The 21,560-nt window shown below is 38.8% G+C and overlaps 1 protein-coding gene and 2 long non-coding RNA genes across 11 annotated transcripts in view; 2 read left to right on the top strand and 1 right to left on the bottom strand.

The window, feature by feature from the left end:
* Positions 1-9,432, top strand: part of Tacc1 (transforming acidic coiled-coil containing protein 1) — a 117,493-nt gene extending 108,061 nt beyond the window's left edge. For all 9 annotated transcript variants that reach the window (XM_071610185.1, XM_071610189.1, XM_071610191.1 and 6 more), the window contains 2 exons: positions 3,001-3,121; positions 4,285-9,432. In XM_071610185.1, coding sequence (XP_071466286.1) covers positions 3,001-3,121; positions 4,285-4,353 — 190 coding nt within the window. In that variant the 3' untranslated portion in view covers positions 4,354-9,432. The remainder of the gene's footprint in view (positions 1-3,000; positions 3,122-4,284) is intronic.
* LOC114095823 (uncharacterized) overlaps positions 1-21,560 on the bottom strand; it is an 85,933-nt gene that overhangs the window by 22,759 nt on the left and 41,614 nt on the right. The window lies entirely within an intron of this gene.
* LOC139705031 (uncharacterized) overlaps positions 13,851-21,560 on the top strand; it is a 34,397-nt gene continuing 26,687 nt past the window's right edge. Inside the window, exon 1 of the long non-coding RNA XR_011706929.1 lies at positions 13,851-14,214. This is a non-coding gene — a long non-coding RNA (uncharacterized lncRNA). The remainder of the gene's footprint in view (positions 14,215-21,560) is intronic.

Genomic DNA, 21,560 nt, shown 5'->3' with positions numbered 1-21,560 from the left:
TGAATGTATAATTATGGTAGTTATTTTCAAATGACCTCATAAAATTTATACCCATTTATACCCCTGTACAATTCTTAGGAGCATTTGTTTTCCCTACAGCTCTGTTAGCAGATCAACTTACTGATTTTATGCAAATCTAATAGATGAAAATGGTATTTCATTGTAGGTTTTTGTGGTTTTGGGCAAGTAAGCAACATAACTTTTATTTTATTACATGTAGTTTTGATTTGCATTTGTCTTAGTGAAGAAACTAAATATATTTTAGCACTTACCTATTCAAATATTTACTGTGTATGACTATTCTTTGCCTTTTTTTCCATTGTCAGTTTATATGTTTTATACATTAGGGACACCAGCCCTTTGTAATGTGAATTGTGAATAATTTTTCAAGGTTATCATGTATTTTTTGGCCCTGTTTATGGTGTTTCTGATATGCAGAATGTTTCATTTTTAGTACTGGGTATTGAACACAGGGCCTCATGTAGGCCAGACAAGCAAGACACTGTTTCAAAATAAATTTTTTTTAAAAAAGGTTCCCTTTTTATTTTATTAATAAGGTTGCTTCCTTGAGGTTTGTGTCTCATAAACATTAATGGCTAGTATTCTCATTTGTTTAGCTCTGATGATCTCTGGAGTGACCTGTCCACTTTTATATTGGGTTTTAAAAAAATTAAGATTATTGTAGAAACTGTTACATAATTCTTTTCTCATGAAATACAAATTTTAAAGAACTCCATGGCCTTCAAAAATGATTCTACCATTGGAGTGTCTCATGGGAATTTCCCTAGCAATTGTATATAAAATGAATTTTTATTTATTTATTTTTTTAAAAAAATATTTATTTATTTATTTTTTATTTTTTTAATTTTTTATTGTTGGCTGTTCAAAACATTACATAGTTCTTCATATATCATATTTCACACTTTGATTCAAGTGGGTTATGAGCTCCCATTTTTACCCCATAAACAGATTGCAGAATCACATCAGTTACACATCCATTGATTTACATATTGCCATACTAGTGTCTGTTGTGTTCTGCTGCCTTTCCTATCCTCTACTATCCCCCCTCCCCTCCCCTCCCCTCCCCTCTTCTCTCTCTGCCCCCTCTACTGACATTCGTTTGTCCCCCTTGTATTATTTTTCCCTTTCCCCTCACTTCCTCTTGTATGTACTTTTGTATAACTCTGAGGGTCTCCTTCCACTTCCATGCAATTTCCCTTCTCTCTCCCTTTCCCTCCCACTTCTCATCCCTGTTTAATGTTAATCTTCTTCTCCTGCTCTTTGTCCCTACTCTGTTCTTAGTTACTCTCCTTATATCAAAGAAGACATTTGGCATTTGTTTTTTAGGGATTGGCTAGCTTCACTTAGCATAATCTGCTCTAATGCCATCCATTTCCCTGCAAATTCTATGATTTTGTCATTTTTTAATGCAGAGTAATACTCCATTGTGTATAAATGCCACATTTTTTTTATCCATTCGTCTATTGAAGGGCATCTAGGTTGGTTCCACAGTCTTGCTATTGTGAATTGTGCTGCTATGAACATCGATGTAGCGGTGTCCCTGTAGCATGCTCTTTTTAGGTCTTTAGGGAATAGACCGAGAAGGGGAATATCTGGGTCAAATGGTGGCTCCATTCCCAGCTTTCCAAGAAATCTCCATACTGCTTTCCAAATTGGCTGCACCAATTTGCAGTCCCACCAGCAATGTACAAGTGTACCCTTTTCCCCACATCCTCGCCAGCACTTGTTGTTGTTTGACTTCATAATGGCTGCCAATCTAACTGGAGTGAGATGGTATCTTAGGGTGGTTTTGATTTGCATTTCTCTGACTGCTAGAGATGGTGAGCATTTTTTCATGTACTTGTTGATTGATTGTATGTCCTCCTCTGAGAAGTGTCTGTTCAGGTCCTTGGCCCATTTGTTGATTGGGTTGTTTGTTCTCTTATTGTCTAATTTTTTGAGTTCTTTGTATACTCTGGATATTAGGGCTCTATCTGAAGTGTGAGGAGTAAAGATTTGTTCCCAGGATGTAGGCTGTCTATTTACCTCTCTTATTGTTTCTTTTGCTGAGAAAAAACTTTTTAGTTTGAGTAAGTCCCATTTGTTGATTCTAGTTATTAACTTTTGTGCTATGGGTGTCCTATTGAGGAATTTGGAGCCCGACCCCACAGTATGTAGATCGTAGCCAACTTTTTCTTCTATCAGACGGCGTGTCTCTGATTTGATATCAAGCCCCTTGATCCATTTTGAATTAACTTTTGTGCATGGCGAGAGAAAGGGATTCAGTTTCATTTTGTTGCATATGGATTTCCAGTTTTCCCAGCACCATTTGTTGAAGATGCTATCCTTCCTCCATTGCATGCTTTTAGCCCCTTTATCAAATATAAGATAGTTGTAGTTTTGTGGATTGGTTTCTGTGTCCTCTATTCTGTACCATTGGTCCACCCGCCTGTTTTGGTACCAGTACCATGCTGTTTTTGTTACTATTGCTCTGTAGTATAGTTTGAAGTCTGGTATCGCTATACCGCCTGATTCACACTTCCTGCTTAGCATTGTTTTTGCTATTCTGGGTCGTTTATTTTTCCATATGAATTTCATGATTGCTTTCTCTATTTCTACAAGAAATGCCGTTGGGATTTTTGGCATTGCATTAAACCTATAGAGAACTTTTGGTAATATCGCCATTTTGATGATGTTAGTTCTGCCTATCCATGAACAGGGTATATTTTTCCATCTTCTAAGATCTTCTTCTATTTCTCTCTTTAGGGTTCTGTAGTTTTCATTGTATAAGTCTTTCACCTCTTTTGTTATAAAATGAATTTTTATTAATTAAAATTAAATTATGTAGGTCTCTGATTCTTGTCTTTTTGCTGATCATGCAATCTGTTCCTTTGAGTCTGTCTGCTGGAGGTCAATGGTTATTCTCCTGACTCTTTAGCTGTGCCCTGGCTAACATGTGCTTTCTTTCTCTTTATTCCACAAACAAAACTCCACAAACAGAGCCAACGAAGAGATTGCTCAGGTTCGCACAAAGGCAAAGGCTGAAAGCGCAGCTTTGCACGCTGGACTCCGGAAAGAGCAGATGAAGGTGGAATCCCTGGAAAGAGCCCTGCAGCAGAAGGTATGACAAGGGGTTGGGTCAAGACAACCATGCGGGTGCCTGGTCCTCCTCCTCTACAGTGGCTCACATTGGTCCTTGGTGTGCTTTGTGCACCATGATCCTGGGTGAAAGTGACCTGGCCTTTATACTCAGATACTTCAACTCAGATCCTTTAACTCAGATCCTTTGTGAACTGATTCTTGGGGAGACAGACAAGTCACACCATTAACCTTCCAGTTATATTATATGCGAATCATCCACAGGCAGGGTGCAGAAAGGAATTTGGAATTTGCATTTTAACTGAAGTCCAGTGATCAAACACTTTTAGTAGGGATCACGAGGCTTACCTTTCATTCATTCTGTTTTCTTTTTATGCAATACATGAAGCCATCTTCCCCTTCACTTGCTTTAGATCACTGGTTCTCAATTAGGGGTAATTTTGCCCTCCAGGGGACATTAGGCAATGTCTGGAGACTAATTGGCTGTCATGACTGGGAGATGCTACTAGCATCTAGTGAGTAGAAGCCCAAAATGTTGTCAGATATCCTACAGTGCACATCCGCCCCCATCCATAGATTTACCCAGGCCAAAACACAAGTCCTGCTGATGCAGAGAAACCCTTTTGTAAATAAATGGAAACCAGTAGTAGCAATCCTTATATCGCACTTCCCAGCAATTTTTGTTTCTTTTTTATGTCTCCAGCATTTTACTTAATACATCTCCACTTACACACTTGTACCTGTACAGTCCATTTAGCTAGAACATGGGGTCTGAGGGCCCCTCATGTTCCCTGGGATACTCTGATGCCAGAATCCCAACTCCTAGAGAAGCTGATGGATTAAGTGAGACTCAAATGTTTGTGTTGCTGAAAAGTACCTCACACAGTTCCTATGAAAACAAGAAATTTGGGAACTGAGTTGTTTACAAACAGGCTTCAGAGGACTGGTGACTACCCACCTCACCCTCTACTCAGTTAAGCCCAATACTATGAGTACATGCACATTTACAGGGGAGAAGGATTAGCATTTTCCTTTCTTCACAAGATCTCTAATATAGAAAAATAAAGAATCACTGAATTAGGTTGTCTAGGTAGGATCTAGCCAGTCCTGGGACTATCTAGCTATAATTCCCTTTATCTTAGAACACAAAGTGGCCTGCTTATAATCATATCGTCTGTCTTTTAGAACCAAGAAATTGAAGAACTGACAAAAATCTGTGACGAGCTGATTGCAAAGCTGGGAAAGACTGACTGAGATTCCTCTCTTCACGTAGCAGATCTGCACTCCAATGCTTCTGTCATGACCACAAGTATCTTGCCTTATCTAGGAATAATGGTACCTTTGCAGAGAAAAAAAAATTAAAAAAAAAAAAAAGCACAGACCCACCGCTGCCTGTCCCGCTTAGTTGCCAGTACAGCAGCCCTGGAGGTTAGCCCAGTCAGGAAGGAGTGTGATCTGCCAGTGCTGGAGTCCTTTGCAGCTCCCCAGCATCAGGTTCAGTTAGGGAGGCTGCAGAGCCTGGGTTTGTGATTTCTCTGTCTTAGTTGGTCTTAAAGTCATCTTTCCTTCTCCCAAGTTTATAATTTGTGATTTTGTGGCTACCATTTGGGGTTATCTCCTCTACCACCTGTCTGATATTTTTATGACCTTATAATCTTTTAATTTTCAGTATCACTGGTTTTATTGAAGGAGATGATCTGGACTTTTGTTATTTCCAGTTTATAAACAAGAAGGGGCTTTGAGTATCCTTGTTATATACATTATCCCTCACACATCTCTATCTATACATGCTGCTGCTTTTTCCCTACAGCACATAGAAGAACATATATCTATAAATGTAAAACCCTGTTTTGAAACAGCCCTGTTTCCAAATGCTAACTTACAAATTTGGGTATCAAGTACAATGACACATGCCTGTACTCCAGCTACTCAGGAGGCTGAGACTAGAGGGTCAGTTGAGCCCAGAAGCACTGTCTTCTCCTGACCCCCCCCCCCCCCCCCCGAAAAAAGAAAAGGAAAGAAAGAAACTGGGGGGCATCCAAGATGTGAAGGACGTAGACATGAGTTTCACATCTAGGGAAGACTTTCTGCCACGCTGTTTCATTGCCTTGGTATTTAGACACCCCTGCATATTGATAAGGACAGCCCTTTGGCACTGAGTCCTCCTACTGAAAGTGGTGTCTGCTTTCTGCATGAACATCGGTGCAGAAATCCCTCAAAGCTGGGGTTTGTGAAATCTGCCCTGGAGTCATTTAGCCTTCTGCTTCCTTTTGTTGATGCAAAACCAACATCTCACCTTTGTCATCTCTGAAATATGCAAAGAAAAATCTATTTGTGAAAGCTTAGATGGTCTTATTTAAAAAGTAACTATAGCCCTGTTACCAATTACAAGGCAAAGGAACAGTAATCTCTTTGTCTTTACAAGTGTGGTACATTGTTCTTTGGATATTTAAAAAAGAAAAAATCCTTTCAAACTTAAGATAGAATTTTTAACAAAGCAGGCAGTAAAAATAATGTGTGACCCATTCCAAAAATTAGCACATATGTTTGAACAAAACAGTCTGAACACTAGGGAAGGAGGTGCAGGGAGAAGGTCTATACAGACAAAACCAAGTTCCTCCAGCTATTGCTGGACACAGTTCAGAGTGGTGGGACGTTAACCCCAAAATGGAAATTTCCCACGAATCCCCTTTCACTTAATAGGCAAAAAAAAAACCCATGCAAGTGTTATAAAGCACTCTTTTGTCTTAATCTTACACCCTGAAAGTGGTGATATGCACTATGTTCAGTACATGTCCGTTTTCCTACTTCTCTTGTAAAACTGTTGCATGAGCCAGCTTCAACAATGAATTGTGCCTCGTGGAGAACCTCTATAGATCTTAAAAAAAAAAAAAAAAAAAAAAAAGTGTTTCTTTAGCAGTGTATTGCTCATGTGGGTGCAATCTTTAGCCCCAGGGAAGTTGATAATGTCTTTTAAAACCAGAGTCATGTTTTACCAATATGCATTTATCATAATTGGTGCTTAGGCTATATTTCAAAGCCTATTGTCTTAACATTTTGTACAAAAAAAAAAAACAACAACAAAACAAAACAAATTATTTGTGGTTGGAGAAGTGGCTTGACAATCATTTGGGCTTTGAAAGTAGTGACTGTGGTTTAATGTGAATGTGCTGTACCAGGAGTCACAATATTGGGTACAAGTGTCTCCAGTGGTATGACCACTTTTTTCTCTAGTCCTCTACTACGAGGGGAGTTGATTTTGCATTTTGCAGAAAGAAACAGTGCAAACCCTTTACTGCTGTGTTTTGCTGACATTCATGTTTACTTGTTTTAAATTGATCTGTTTTAAGTATGAAAAGCTTATAGTAGTCTCCATTATAAATCCATAGTCATTTTTTTTCTTTTTAAAATATTTTTGCAGTGCTGGGGATTGAACCCAGAGCCTCACATATCCTAGGCAAGTGCCCTACTGCCAAGCTACATTCCCAGCCCTATAATCATCTGTTTAAGCTATTATGTATTTTAAAAGCACACTCTGCTGTGTTAAAACAGAGGTAACGACAGTCCTTCCCTAGCACACTAGTAGAAAAAAAATCTTGAAAACTAGACCCCAGTGAATGAAGGTGCTGCATGAAAGAGCCCTTGCTAAGTAATATTTGTCACTGACCTCAGTCATGACCATTACAAGGAAATGGCTGCCATTCTATAATAGATGGATACTCTCAAACAAGACTCAAAATATATCATTACAACTGGCAGATGAAGAGAATATACTAGACAGAGTGAAGTATATTTATTTTTCTTTAAACATAAGCCAAAAATTAAAAAAAAAAAAAGCGTTTAGAACTCTGGAGAGTAAGAATATACTCTAGAATTTGCTTCGGCATGTATGAGGACCAAATTACTTGTTAGACAGTCAATTTTAAAAACCGGGTTATGAAAGCGAAAGTGGGAAATGGAAGTTAGCTTCTGGCTTAGGTTTGGGAATATTAAGTGATCTTGCTGAGACTGAATCCAGAGCCATTTCTTCAGTTTCTGACTTTGCCAAAGTGTAGATGACTTTTATCTAGCAGTATTTTGAAAGAAAACGGACTGAACGGTTTACTATGTAGTGTAGATAGTTGGTCACATCAGACCTCCCGGGATTTACTCTAGTTAGGTGAGCTACTTGAAGCCGGTGATTTACCTAAACCTTTTTTGTTCTGTAAAACTGCTCTGGAAATATTGAGAGGCCCCGTGTTCTCACATGGTTTCTAGCTTCTTCAGATGCAGCCCAAATTAGGAAGTGCAGAAGCATATGACAGTGAAAAACAGGATTCAGCAGACTTCCAGAAGTTATGGGATCTGAGGGGAGATTCGCCTGTAGTTCTGGAGAATAGCTCAAGTTAAATCTTCTTTCCAGCCAATGGCCCTTCCTACTTATCCACACTTGGCACAACCCCCCAGCACATACTTAGATATCTTTTAAATAGCCCTAAATTAGTTCTAATTATAAATAGGGAGAATAAACTGCCCCAAATGTTCTTAAACTGACTGAGCAGCCAAGTTAAAGCACTCACCCTCAGAAAAGGTAAAAAAAAATATGGCAGCTCTGTGCCTCATGAAGGGGTTGGGGGATTTTTGTTTGTTTGTTTGTGTGTGTATTTGCTTGCTTCAGGTTTTTTTTTTTTTTTTTTTTTTTTTTTAAGAATAAGCATTGGTACACTGGGTTGGAAGTGACTCAGCATATCCTTTTTTATTGTAGTAAGCATTCTGAAGCACCCCCTTTTTACTTCCTTTTGGTTTTTCATTACAGTTGGTAGCCATCTCATTAACTGTTTATGACTGTTGTCTCCTTGTGGTTGTATAACTGTGTGAGCTTGCTCACAGACTTTTTTATCCTGTTTTTAGGAAGAGAGAAACCAGGTCTTGAAAGATTAAAATGACTTAAGCAAGGGATTTTAAAATAAAGCTGTATATATTCTGAAGAATTTTAAAAGCTAACAAATTATTATTTGCTTATTGAAGAACAAATATAGTCTGGGAATCCCAGAATGTCAAGCCAAAGCTTAGTCTAAAAAGTCATCTTCTTTCAAAGATTTTAATAAAGAATTTTTTGAGGAGACCTCTGTCCAAAATGGTTTGACTGGCCTCTAGATTCCAGTTATTTTTTTTAAAATATTGTACGGGCTGGGGATGAGCTCAGTGGTAGAGTGCTTGCCTACTAACTCTAGTGGTAGAGTTCCAGCCCCAGCCCTGGGGGCAGGGGTGGAGGAGAATAAATTGCCTCTCAATCCTTGAGTCTCCTATACAGGAAAAGTGAAAGAGTTGATATAATAGACTCTTTTCTCCAAGGATCTCCTCTAGAAGGTCATATATCCAGCAGCATTCTCCAATGAAGACCCACTCCCCAGCACCAAACTTGAATCTGGAGACTAAAGATTGCACTTTCGTAGTTTTTTGTCCAAATGCAATCCCATTTCTGTGCCTCTTAGCATGCAGTTAGATTTGGACAAACAAGATTCCTAAGGAATGACTTTATTAACTATAATATGGTTACAGCTATTATATAAATATATATATATATATTCTGGTTATAGTTCTAATATGGAGATATTGTGTGTGATGCTGGCCTGTGGCAGTCTGTATAATGCTTCAACTTGTACAGAGGAGGCCAGGCTTGAAGCTGAGGTGTGGCCTGAACCTTCCCTGTGTCAACTTTTTACTTTCCAACTGTCAGGATGCCACTTTCTCCCTCCCTCTGCCTTTTAGTGGTATCTGGAATATACTCCAAAGAGTATTTCCTAGTCACATCATTAATTGATACTCTATGAATAACTTTCAAATGGACATAAAAAATTTGAACTCTGAAGCCACGCCCAGTACAGATACAGGGCAGTGTGTAGGTTACCACACCCGCAGCCTCAGCCTCAGCCTGGGTCCTTCCCAGCTACTGGGACAGGATCCAGGCTTTTTTTAAACCTCAGAGGTAGCAGTAAACTTTTTAGTATTGCTATTAGCAAGTGTGTGTTTGCCAATAGATATCCATTGTACTAATGTGCCAACAAGTAAATGTTTATTGCACATCTGCTTCCACTGTGTCCCCATGGGCTCCCCAAAGAGTGTGAGGGGCCCCTCACCTGCAAGGGTGAGTGCTGCATTGACTACTGCTATCAGGATTGTGTTGTGTGGAATAATCATCTGCATAAATTTTATATACATAGTAATTTCCCTTTTTATATGTCAGGTAAATATTTGTAAAAGTTATACTCACACAAATGAAATTATTATAATGATTACTAATATATTTTTTCCATGTTTCATTGCCTGAATAAAAACTGTTTATCACTGTTAGATCTGGGTGTGTGTGTGGTGGTGTTGTTTCTAGTTATAATTCATTTTATCCCCAAGTGTGAAAATTTACAGCAGCTTTGCTTATTTTTATGAGTTCCATATTTCAGTCTAAAAATAGGAAAGATGACATTTTTCCCTACACTCACTTTTGAGGTTTTATGCATTTGGCTGAGTGTGTAATTAAAAACAAAACAAACTTTGGGATTCAGACCTTGCCATGTAAATATCCATGACTTTGCATCTGTGCAAACAGTTTTTAGCTGGGTGGGTGATTCTTGTTTTTGCTTCAAGACTGTCTTACTCTGAGTATTTTTCAAGTCCTAAGAAGCTAAGTCACCTCAAGCTTGCTGACTTGTTGAAGGGCACAGGATGAGCCAGAGCTGTGTCGACATTACAGCCCACAGAAAATAGTTGAAGTTTTTTTGTTTCTTCTAGGTTAATACCAGGAAAAACTTTTTAAATACTAGCCAGGCCAACTCTCCCCTCAAGGGGAGCAGACAGGAAATTTCATGGGTTGTATTACTGGAAAAGATAGAGTCAAAGCTCCATTTGAAGACTAGGTAAGGATCCCCTAAGGAAACAAGAGCCCTATCACAATCTTACCATTTGACCATCCTAAGACATTGCAGTCAATAAAGTTCCTCAAAGGAATGTTTCACTTCAGTGTGTTCCTGAACTGCAAAGAGAACCCTATAAAAATCACAGGAATAATCTCCTTTTCTGAGAATTATTGAGAAAAATAAGATGGAACTTATCCTCTACTCTTCTAAAAGAGCTTTATTCTTGCATAACTTAAGACCACCAGTGTTTTTTTTTGTTTGTTTTGTTTTGTTTTGTTTTGTTTTGTTTTTAGTGGTACTGGGAGTGAACTCGGGGCCTTGCCCATGGCAGGTAAGTGCACTACCACTGACCTACATCTACCCAGGCCTTTTTATTTTGAGGCAAGTTCTTGTTAAGTTGCTGAGGGTCTCACTGAGTTGCCCAGGTTGATCTCAAACTTAATCCTCCTGCCTCAGTCTTCTGAGTAGCTGGGATTACAGGTACACACCACCAAGTCCAACACACCAATGTTTTTTTGGCTTTTTTTTTGTGTGTGTGTGTGGGGGGGGTTATTTGTTTTTTCCACACAGGATCATCTTAGCAATCAATTTTCTCTTTTTTTTCCAGATCTGCTAGAGACGGAAGCCAGGGTCTAAGACATGTTCAGCAAGTGCTCTACACTGAGTTACATCCCCGGTGGCCACATTTTTATGAAACTATGACAGCAAATACCAGAAGTCATTGCACAAGTTAAGGATAAATATTGTTTGTGAGATTAGCTTCAGATACAAATTTATGGGTAGTTAGGTCATGATAAAAACGTTTCTCATGGGGCTGGGATTGTGGCTCAGCGGTAGAGCGCTTGTCTAGCATGTGTGAGGCCCTGGGTTCGATCCCCAGCACCACATAAAAATAAATCAACAAAATAAAAGTATTATATCCAACTACTTCTAAAAAAATAAATATATTTTTTTTAAGTTTCTCATTATGGCAAAGTAGGCAAAATATGAAAAAAACACATAGGCAATTTAAGTTCATTCACAGTAGCAACTGCAATCCAGAGAGAGGAGTGATATGACCAAGGCTGTATGTTACCAAACCCTGTGGTTTTTACTCAAAATAGGCTAAATACTAATAGACACTTATTCTTTTTTTTAAGCTCTTGAAATCCAAGTCCTCCCAGGTTTGTATGGATTTATATCATTTTGTAAGTTTCTAGGCATATAAGAACCAATCAATCCCAAATGTGGTTTAACTATATTTGTTCACCAAATACTGCTGCATTTGCAGTTTAAAATGAAACATGAAAAAAAAATCACTTTTTCATGTTTGATTGAAACTTCATTTAAATATAAATGATATGCTAATTAAAACTATTTTTTTCCCAAAAGAAAGCCATTCCTTGTCTACATTTCTTAACTCAGTCATTATGTGTTATTTTACCTAAGGTGTATTCCTAAAGGTGGGAACAGTGGTGCTTCTGATATACGAGATAAGTCTAACCCCCAGTATTGGACAAGAAGGCATGGAATTGTTCAGACAGTGCTGAACATGTCTAGAAGGGAAAACTTAACAGAAAGGATGTTCACAAGGGGTAAATACTAGGCTATTGTGAACAACACAGATTGGGTTCTACCTAGGATCAGACCACAGCTTCTCAGTTACTTATCTCCAAGGGCTTCAGTTTTTTAAAATTCTGGCCTAATAGTTTGTACCTCAGAAGATGATTGTGAAGACTCCAGCAGGAACGTTAGCATAGTGCCTGGCCCTCAGGTCCTCGGTAAACAATTATCACCATCTAAAACCTAGAGTCTAAGAAATTTTCAGAGGCTGGATGGTAGAGTCTATGCCTAGCATGTGAGAAACCCTGGTTTCATCCCCAGCACCTCATAATAAATAAAATAAATTCTAATGATGGCTTCCTTGTAAAGCTGAATGATTTTATTGGTTTTCTTCGGCATACCAAAATTACAAAGCTTTGGAAATTTAAAGTTACCTAACTTTGTTCTTTTATCTGTGAGTAGCAAGAAGGGAAGGAATTGAAAATTAACTGAGGATAAGAAGAGGTCCCAGGGCTGGGGTTGTGCTCAGTGGTAGAGCACTCGCCTAGCACATGCGAGGCCCTGGATTCGATCCTCAGCACCACATAAAAATAAAATATTGTGTCCAACTACAATTTAAATAAATAAATAAAAGAGGAGGTCCCAAAGTTGGGGCAATTGAGTTATAACGTGGGAAATGGAAATTCCTGTTTGTGTGTTACCGCCTACCTCAAGACTGCCCAGGCCTATGCCAGCTATAAAATACCAGATTTCTATTATCTCTTTTTCTTTTGCCAAAATGTACAATTCTTTGAAGTTCTATTCCTATGGAAACAAATGTTCAAGAACAGATATACCTCAGCTAACAGAAATTTATTTTTTATCCAATTTAAATGAAAGGGTAACTGATATTTGAGTTTTGTGTGTGCCAAGTTTCCTAACAAATATGGCACATCACCTATTCCATGTAAGTAGGATTGTTTTTTTAACTGATGGGGGAAATGAGGCTAACACACTTATAACATCAGTTGGCTAGGAAAGTGGCACTAGCATTTGAACTCAGATTTCTCTGATTTCAATTCCCATTCTCCTTAAGACCGCTCTCTGGAATATAGTAGCTAACAATACAGAGGACTTCTTATTCACTAAGTGAATTGTCTTGCCCTTTCTTCATCTCATGTAGGAATAATTCAATGGATAGCAGAGAAGACTTTGCCTGATCATATCACCAAAGTTCAGAAGTATGAAAATATGAACCCTAGTCAAAACTGCATAATCAATTGCAATTCTGAAGCAGCAGTGTTCAGGGAAAAGAAACTCCAACTCTCCTTTTTTTCAGGGAGCCCTGTCTGATGGGAAGAGCTTTGCATAGAAGTTTGAGACGTGGATTGTGGTCCTAGTTTTTGTCAGCTGCATGGGATTTGGGGTTGAGAACACCAGAGGAAACCTTCCTGCAATTTTGTGATTTTACAAGTTCCCCTCTATGTGTGTGTGCCAGACAAAAGATTCCCCAATTTCTTCCATTTAAAGTCATTAAAATACCTGCTTGGGATGTGTCGACAATAGTGGGTTTCTCATAGCTGGCCAGTGTGCAGAAATTTTCCCCATGTTTGCTTTGGCTACAGCATTCAGAAAGGTGAAGTCACCAGCCCACAACACAATAAGAGAAAAAGCCTGGGCTCAAATCCCAAATCAACATCCAAGACTCTGCTCTCGTTTTCTCTGGCAGCCTGCTCCTCTCTGGACCACAGTTTTTGTCCCCTAGATGAAGAAATTGGCTATGTTCTTGAAGTCCTCTCCCAAGGGTGAGAGTGTCATCATGGCTGCTGTACCCAGCCAGTGTCCCTATGATTCAAGCAGACACACTCTAAGTTCTCTGGAAAAGGCCCACAGACTCAGTAGTTGAGTTACACCCACTGTGAGTTGACTAACCTGTATTTTCTGCTTTTCTGAGAATAAATCAAAATGTGTTGAGTTCTTAGGATGTGCAAACTCAATCACAAATATTCAACTATGAGACATCATGTATAGACTTAGGTATTTTTCTTCTAGACATTAAAATGACACAATTACCTGGTGAATGCAGGCATAATCCCAATATTTTGCTAGCATATTAAGGGTCCAAGCCCTGGCCAGGCGTGGCAGCACATGCCTGTAATCCCAGAATCTCAGAAGGCTGAAGCAGGAGGATTGCAGGTTCAAAGCCAGCCTCAGCAACTCAGGGAGGCCCTAAGCAACATAGTGAGACCCTGTCCCAAAATAAAAAAGAGGCTGGGGATGTGGCTCAGTGGTTAAGTGCCCCTGGGGTTCAATCCCTGGTACCAAAAGAAAGAAAAAAAAGAGTCCAGGCCCTCATGGTGGTGTACAATAATCAGTGTGTCTTCTATTTCTCTGAAAGGTTGGCTCCTGCTACAATTTGTTTATGAAGTCCTGACTTTTCCAGACCTGTTTTTTATTTATCAGTTGATTTTTATCACTTCACCATTTATCAGCAAGAAAATATGACATCTAAAATGTGATTTTACTTCCTACATCAGCTTCCAGTGCAAATGTGCGTGAATGTTCACTGGAGGGCTTCACTCCCAAAGTCTTGCAGTCTTCAGGGCCATGCCTTTCAAACGGGAAGACAAACCCTGTTAAGAGACTGAATGAGAAGAGAACACAAAAGGATGAATGCTTGTTGTTCAAGCCCATGGTGAAGGTGAGTACTGTTTTAGGAACATTTGATTATACTTACATGTATATATGTGTGTACTGGGTTTCAATTTTGAATGCCTTGGGTTGGGGGCCTGAAAAGTTTAGAACTATTTTAAAGGCTGGAGATGTAGCTCAGTGGTGGAGTACTTGCAGGAAGCCCTGGGGTCAACCCCTGTATAGAGGTATGGGTATAGGATAGCGAGGTACACAAAATTATTTTGAGAAACTTAAATGTCATTATGTCACGAGGGGAGGGATGCTATTGGATTGGCCCAGGGTTTTAAAAAAATAACTTGTGATTGCAGTATCTAAGTATTTAATATGGTTCTGGGGATTAAACCTGAGACTACCTGTATGGTGAACGTGTGCTTACACCTAACTACAAACCTCCCTGTTTTTAAAAGTCAACTATACAGTTAGAACATGTTGTCACTGATGAACAGCGTTTATGATAACTTGAAGAAATTAAGACTTTAGGAATATGAAGCTGACATCAGAAAATGGCATAAAAATTCCTTTGCAATCCTTGACTGTATTGGAGAGAAAAAAGAGGAAGTTAGGAGGGGGCACTTACAGGATAAAAGCATGTGGGCCTATTCTAAAAAAGAAAATCTATTTTTAAAAAAGAAGAAAAGCAAAATTTTTCTTTCCTCCTCCCATCCCCAACATACCAACCTCCCTCCTCCTTGTGGCCTCAGAGGATGGCCTATGAAGATTCAGAACCCCATTCTGTTTTGCCCCCATTGCCAAAACCTAACCTGCCATGCAACTAAAATAAAATGAAACCAGGCTAGGGTTGTGGCTCAGCAGTACAGCGCTCACCTACCACGTTCAAGGTGCTGGGTTCGATCCTCACACCAAATAAACATAAATGAATAGAATTTAAAAAATGAAACTTTGGGGCTGCAGCTCCAAGGTAGAGCACTTGCCGAACAAGCCTGAGGCCCTGGGTTTCATCTGCAGCACCACAAAAAAGAAAAAAAATAAATAAACTTCCTCTGTTAGAAATAAGATTTTTCCTTAATTACAAGTTCTTGTATGCAACTCTCTTGGCACAGTTCAATTCAAAATGATAAATATGTGTATAAGCTATAAACAAGATCTTTTATTTAAATCCTAACTAGATTGGGGTAATTTTATGTTTTCCACCAATGTCACTTCAATTCAGTAACCACAAGTAATTAATACTCATGTGTTAGTTAAACCACTGAGTGACTGAGTTATGAGTTTACCACATATTTTCAGAAATGTGATAAAATTTAAAGTTGCATCCAAGGCTTTGAATTAAGAAAATGAGTTTCAGGAAACAAGATCATTCATCACAATGTCACATAGATAGAAATCAGAATTCCAGAGGTCTGGTAAAACGATGATCCTACTGGAATGTTTGTTGAAATACCTCTGGCTTCTCTAAACATTTTTAAATTATTTTAGGATAAGATTATATTTACAGAAGAGTTGCAAAGAAATCTTTCCTTCTTTTATTGCTAGCCCTCAACATTTACCCTTTCACATCTTGTCCCACTGGTTTGGGGTTCTTTGCAAAAAACATTTGCCAGCCCCTGTTCTAATTCATTCATTATTTGGGCTTTAGGTCTAGCTCAGTGGTATACAAAGCATCCACAGGTGCTGAGCTAGTGTAGGCACTGGTGGAAGAAACTGCCATTGTCTGTGTCTCTCCCCTTTTTCCTGTCCCCTACGTCTCCCTCTTACTTTTTTTTTAAATTTTTTAGTTGTAGATGGACAATATCTTTATTTATTTATCTTTATGTGGTGCTGAGGCTCAAACCTAGTGCCTCACATATGCTAGGCGAGCGCTTTACCACAGAGCCACAACCCCAGCCCCTACATCTCCTTGTTTTGTTCAAACATTTGTACTTATATGGCACAAGAATGGACTATGAACTCTTGGTCCTTACTTTAATGATGATAATTAAACTCAGTGGTAGATGACTACCACTTCCTAGTGCACATGAGGCTCTGAGTTCAATCCCCAACACTGCCAAAAGAATTACTGTGCTTATAGCAAAGTGGGCAATGGGCAATCTCTTTTTCAATAAGAAATATTTAGTAACTTTTAAAAAATTAGAAAGAATAGCCAAGTGCTGTGGCACACACCTGAAATCCCAGCAGCTCAGGAGCCTGAGGCAGGAGGATTGGGAGTTCAAAGCCAGCCTCAGCAACTTAGCGAGGCCCTAAGCAACTCAATGAGGCCCTAAGCAACTCTGTGAGAGCCTGTCTCTAAATAAAATACAAAAAAGGCTGGGATGTGGCTCAGGTTAAGTTACCCTGAGCTGAATCCCCAGTACTGAAAAATAAATAAATAAATAATAGTTAGAAGGAATAAATCAATATGAGTTAGTTTTCCCTAAAAGAAAGCAAGCCCTCCTTTGCATATTCTGTGAAAAGACCCCAAATCAAGCTCAGATGAGAGCTAGGATCAGGGCCAGAACTTGCTCTCTGGGGCCCCGGGACAGTCTATTTCATTTTGTCTACCTCTTTCCTAGACACCTGTGAAATACCAGGAGTTTGGAACAACTCTATGACTCTATGTTCTCTTTAAAACTGCTCAAGTGTTTGCATATTCTAACATTTTAAATTTACTGTTAAAACTTGAGCTCTTTTCCAATTTCTTCTCAGGTTTCTCTCATATTCCAGTCATATTCTCCTAACATAGCTATTCTCCTGATTTATTTGGATATAGTCCTATATTGAAGAACGATTCTTTTTTATGGGATTCTTATTTGAAAGTCTACCATCCAAATTGACATTTGGTTGAGCCCTCTATGAAATTAGATCATAGGCACAATGAATAAAAAAAAAAGAATAGAATTATGATGCCCTAAGCAAAAATATAGTTGTACCTTTGTATGCATAACTTTGTAAGTCAATGTTCATGTTCATGGACACATGATCCTCAGAATCCACTTGGCTGCAGGCAAATGCTTTTGGGCTATTTGGGAGACAACATGAGTGAGGGGGAGGGAGGCATGTGTATCAGGAGGAAACTTAGGTAGCATCTGTACATCTGTAGATTCCAATTGGGTGCATTTCATTTCTGTAAGTGGATCAAATTCTGAGCCTATCTGTGCCTTTGGACATTGCTCTGCCTTTTTTTTTTTTTTTTTTTTAATTCTGGAAAAATCCTAGCTCTGGTCTCTATATAATCAATGCCAATAATTTAATAGTCTGACAGTTTTCCTACTTTGTCTGGAAAAGTAGTATCTTACAATGTAAGGCTAGTCCCTTTTATTTTTAATTTTTTTTGATCAGCAACTATTATTTGAGTTTATTTATAGTTCTTTTTTTTTTTTCTAGAAAAGATTTAAGGCAGTTTGTAGGCATATGAAACACTCATGTCACTTAAGATTTCAGATAAAAGTGATTATGACAAAAGACTTGGTTGATGCTTTGGGGACTAGTCATTGCCACCCCACCCACACGAAGGGCATGACCAAGCCATCATCCTGTCATCACTATCAATGAGATCGGTCTGAAATGATTTAGCAAATCACTCCCCTGAAGAATCTTTCTTTTGCCTCCATCCATTTGTTACTTAATTTAACAAACATTATTTGAATGCCTTTTATGTTAGAAGGGCCAGATTTAAAGTTGCATGAATAAGGTATAATTCTTGCCCTTGACATATCCATTATCTAATTGGGGGAATCAGCAAACTACAGACCAGAACCAAATCCAGCTCACTTCCTATTTTTATATGATCCTCAAGCTAAGAATGGGATTTGCAATTTTAAATGCACCCACCCCCCAAAGAAGCATAATGTTTCATGTCATGTGAAAATTATATTAAATTCAAATTCAATGTCCTTGGAATAAACTTTTATTGTAACACAGCCATGCTCATTCATTTACACTACAGTAGCAGAATTGACAGTGGCAAGAGGGACCATAGGGCCCAGCACATCTATTTGGTTTACTATCTGGTACTTTGCAAAAAAATTCCCCAGCCCCTGTTCTAATTCACTCATTATTTGGGCTGGAGGTCTAGCTCAGTGGTAGAGTCCTTGCCTAACATGTATGAGGCTCTGGATTCTATTGCCAGCACCATAAGAAAGAAAAATTATCACTTAAAAATGATTCATTGACTATCTACAATATTGTTTGTGGGTGGTTTCTTGGTGTTTAGTTCTACTGTTCTCAGTGCTAGAATTATGAAGTTCCTACCCTAATTGAGCTTATACTGAAGGACAATAAAAGATGGAGATAACACAGATGGGTGAGCTAATATGAGCACCCTTGAAGCTTTCTTGGCCTATTTCAAAGTCTCACATTTTTTTTTCTGACTAGGTGCTAATACACTGTATCCATAAAAAGTGTGTGTGTGTGTGTGTGTGTGTGAAAGAGAAAGAGAGAGAGAGAAGATGTCCTTGGAAGATGTCCTTAATGGTATTATGTGTATTTACTTAGGTCTACAGACTTTATAAACAACCTGTATTATCATCCCTATTTTACAGATGAGGAAACCAGACTTAAGCTATCATGTAGCAGAGTCAAGTTGGCACTCAGGCCATCTGTGCTTTGTACATATCATGAATAATCCTCATCTGCACCACATTCTCCCTTAGGCAGAACAGTAAGAATGTATATGCAGTCCCACAGGGCACCCCCTTCTCTTCATTTAAGAAAGCATTGAATGATGCTGTATATATGTTTTTGGCTGAGTTATTACTTATGGATTTCCTTGACTCTCGAAGATACAAGTTGGATTGATTCCGAATCTCCATTCTATGGCTTATGTAATGTTCGATGCCCTCCCTAGATTGCTAATTCTAGGTAGGCTTGTCTTCTTATGGTGGGCTTTCAACCCAGCTTCCTTCCTCCAGTGGGTTCTTATTATTTTGTGTCTAATTGCTATCTCTAATCTCTATACTTGTGTTGACTCAAATATGAACATTAGCATCTTTTTAAGAAAATGTTCACCAAAATAATAAAAAGAATACAAAAATTCCATGGATGTACAACTACTATAAAACAAGTTAAATTCATAGGACTGCAACTTAAATCTGAATATTAGACATGCCTAGTAATATTTAGTACTTACTGTGTGCTTATCATGCTCTGGGCTAGATACTAAATATTTATTGCAAAATAAACCTCTCCATAAGAAATACAGGGAGTCCACATTTTTCAGTACCCCCAAATGCAGGATTGTATTATCATGAGGTTAATGAAATGACTGGGGTAAGCTTGCCCAACTTGCTGGCGAGGCATACCAAAGACCCAGCTCTGCTATCTGATTCCATCCTATGGTTTGGCACCATCCACCTGACCACTCTGACTGAAATACCAGTAGGGCCAGTCTGGTGTTGTGGTGAGCTAGACTTCTGGAATGATAGAGGTGACTTTAAGAAGCTCCTAGTGAGAGGGTTCCAGAGAGATGGTCTGGGAGACTCCTGGAGATGCACAGTGCCTGTCCTGTCTTCTAAGATTGTTTCACACTTTCCTCCACACTTGGTGCATTGTGGCAGGTGTCAGAGATGTGAACCTAGGTGACTTAATTTGGAATCCCTATCTTCAGTTGCACTGCCTAGACCACCTCATTCCCCTTCCAAGGTTTATCTATTTCAAATCACAATAGCCAACAAAAATTCCTCCATATGATCTTTTTCAGGGTTTGTTTTCAGTCCTATCTTTTCATACCTAAATGTCCTTAAAAAACAACTCTCCAACTCTCTCCTTCATAAGAATTCCTGTGGAGAATTTTTTTTTTTTTTTTTTTTTTTTTTTTTTGCTGAGATGCAACATGGAACGCAGAACCTTATACATGCTGAGCACATACTCTACCACTGTACTATGTCCCCAGCCAGAGGACTTAAAAAAGCAAAACAACAAAAAAAATTTTTTAATACTGAAAGATGACCTTGAATCCACTGTAATTTACATTTTCAAAATAGCCATTTACAGATTTTAGTGACCTATTAGTAATAAATCATCTGCAACATACCACTGAGCAATTGAGAAGCACAGCTCTAATTTTCTACTTTTGCACATTTGTTAGATTATAAGTTAATTTCAGGAGCACTCTTTCTGCATTTGTCACCTCACAAGTAGAACTCCTGACACAGGCTTGTTGGATATTATAGATTAAAAAGAGACTCCTGAACCTCCTTTCTGGGATTTGATATCACAGAAGGTGGGTAGTGAAGTGAGTGTTCCTCCACTGTCCTCTTTAGCACTGGGTTATAATGTTTGCCAGATAAGTGGCCAAGTTGTGATTTGACAGAACAAAATCCTGGATGAGCCATTATTTGAACCCCACAAACACTTAGAATGAAAAGCTTTGCTTCCTACATTTCTGAAGTCATCTGGTCAGTCTTTTTGCCTCTTTTGTTTTCTTTGCCAAAGTGAGGTCCTGAAGGGCCACAGCTGCTATATGACCCCAAGTGACCACTAAATTAGTGACTAAGTCTTTAATGACCCAGAAAGTCCCAAGCTCAGAAAAATCAAGGAAGAGAATTGGGAATGCATATCTGCAAGGGTCTGGCTCTGCTGGGCAGTGGGTAACTTTACTGGTTTGGGAATTGATTTGTTAAATTTTTCTTTTCTATCTTTCTATTGCCAGCCAGTACACATATTATGATCATCTGAGGTCATATTAGAAGACAGAGTCTTGAAACAAGCAGCTGAGTATGTCCCAGAGAAGGTGAAGAAAGCCCAAAAGAAATTATGAGGGAATCCATAGGACTTGCTGATTCTAGAATTCTCATTCAGAGGCACAAGTTTAGGGATAGAGGATTCTATTTTCCTCTGTATTGGTCTGATCATAATACTCGGTTCTGCAGTAAATAATATTTTCAGGGTTGGGGATGTGGTTCAGAGGTAGTGCACTTTCCTGGCACATGTGAGCCCTGGGTTCCATTCCTAACACTGAAAAAAAAAAAAAAAATATATATATATATATATATATATACACACACTATATATATATTCATTCCTGTTTTTTGCTCTTCAGTTTTAGAATAAACCTATAGACAAAGCACAGACGATTTATGAATACCTTGCTGCCCAGTTCTCCGGTTCTGGCAGTTTCTAGAAGCTGTTCATTTAAGTAAGGTTAGTGTTTTGTTTTATTATTTATTTGAAGTACAGGGGATTATGCCAAGGGCTTTGTGAGTGCTAGAGAAGCACTCTACCATTGATCTAAGTCCCCAGCCCTTTTTATTTTATTTTGAGACAGAGTCTCACCAAATTGCCTGGCTGGCCCTGAGTTTGGGATCCTCCTGCCTCAGCCTCCTGAGGAGCTAGGATTGCTTTTGTGTGTGTGTGTGTGTGTGTGTGTGGTGCTGAGGATTCAACCCAGGACCTTGTGCATGTGAGGCAAGCACTCTA

Source organism: Marmota flaviventris, chromosome 3 (assembly GCF_047511675.1).
Source record: "Marmota flaviventris isolate mMarFla1 chromosome 3, mMarFla1.hap1, whole genome shotgun sequence".
NCBI classification, from domain to species: Eukaryota; Metazoa; Chordata; class Mammalia; order Rodentia; family Sciuridae; genus Marmota; species Marmota flaviventris.
This window is presented reverse-complemented; position numbering and strand designations above follow the sequence as displayed.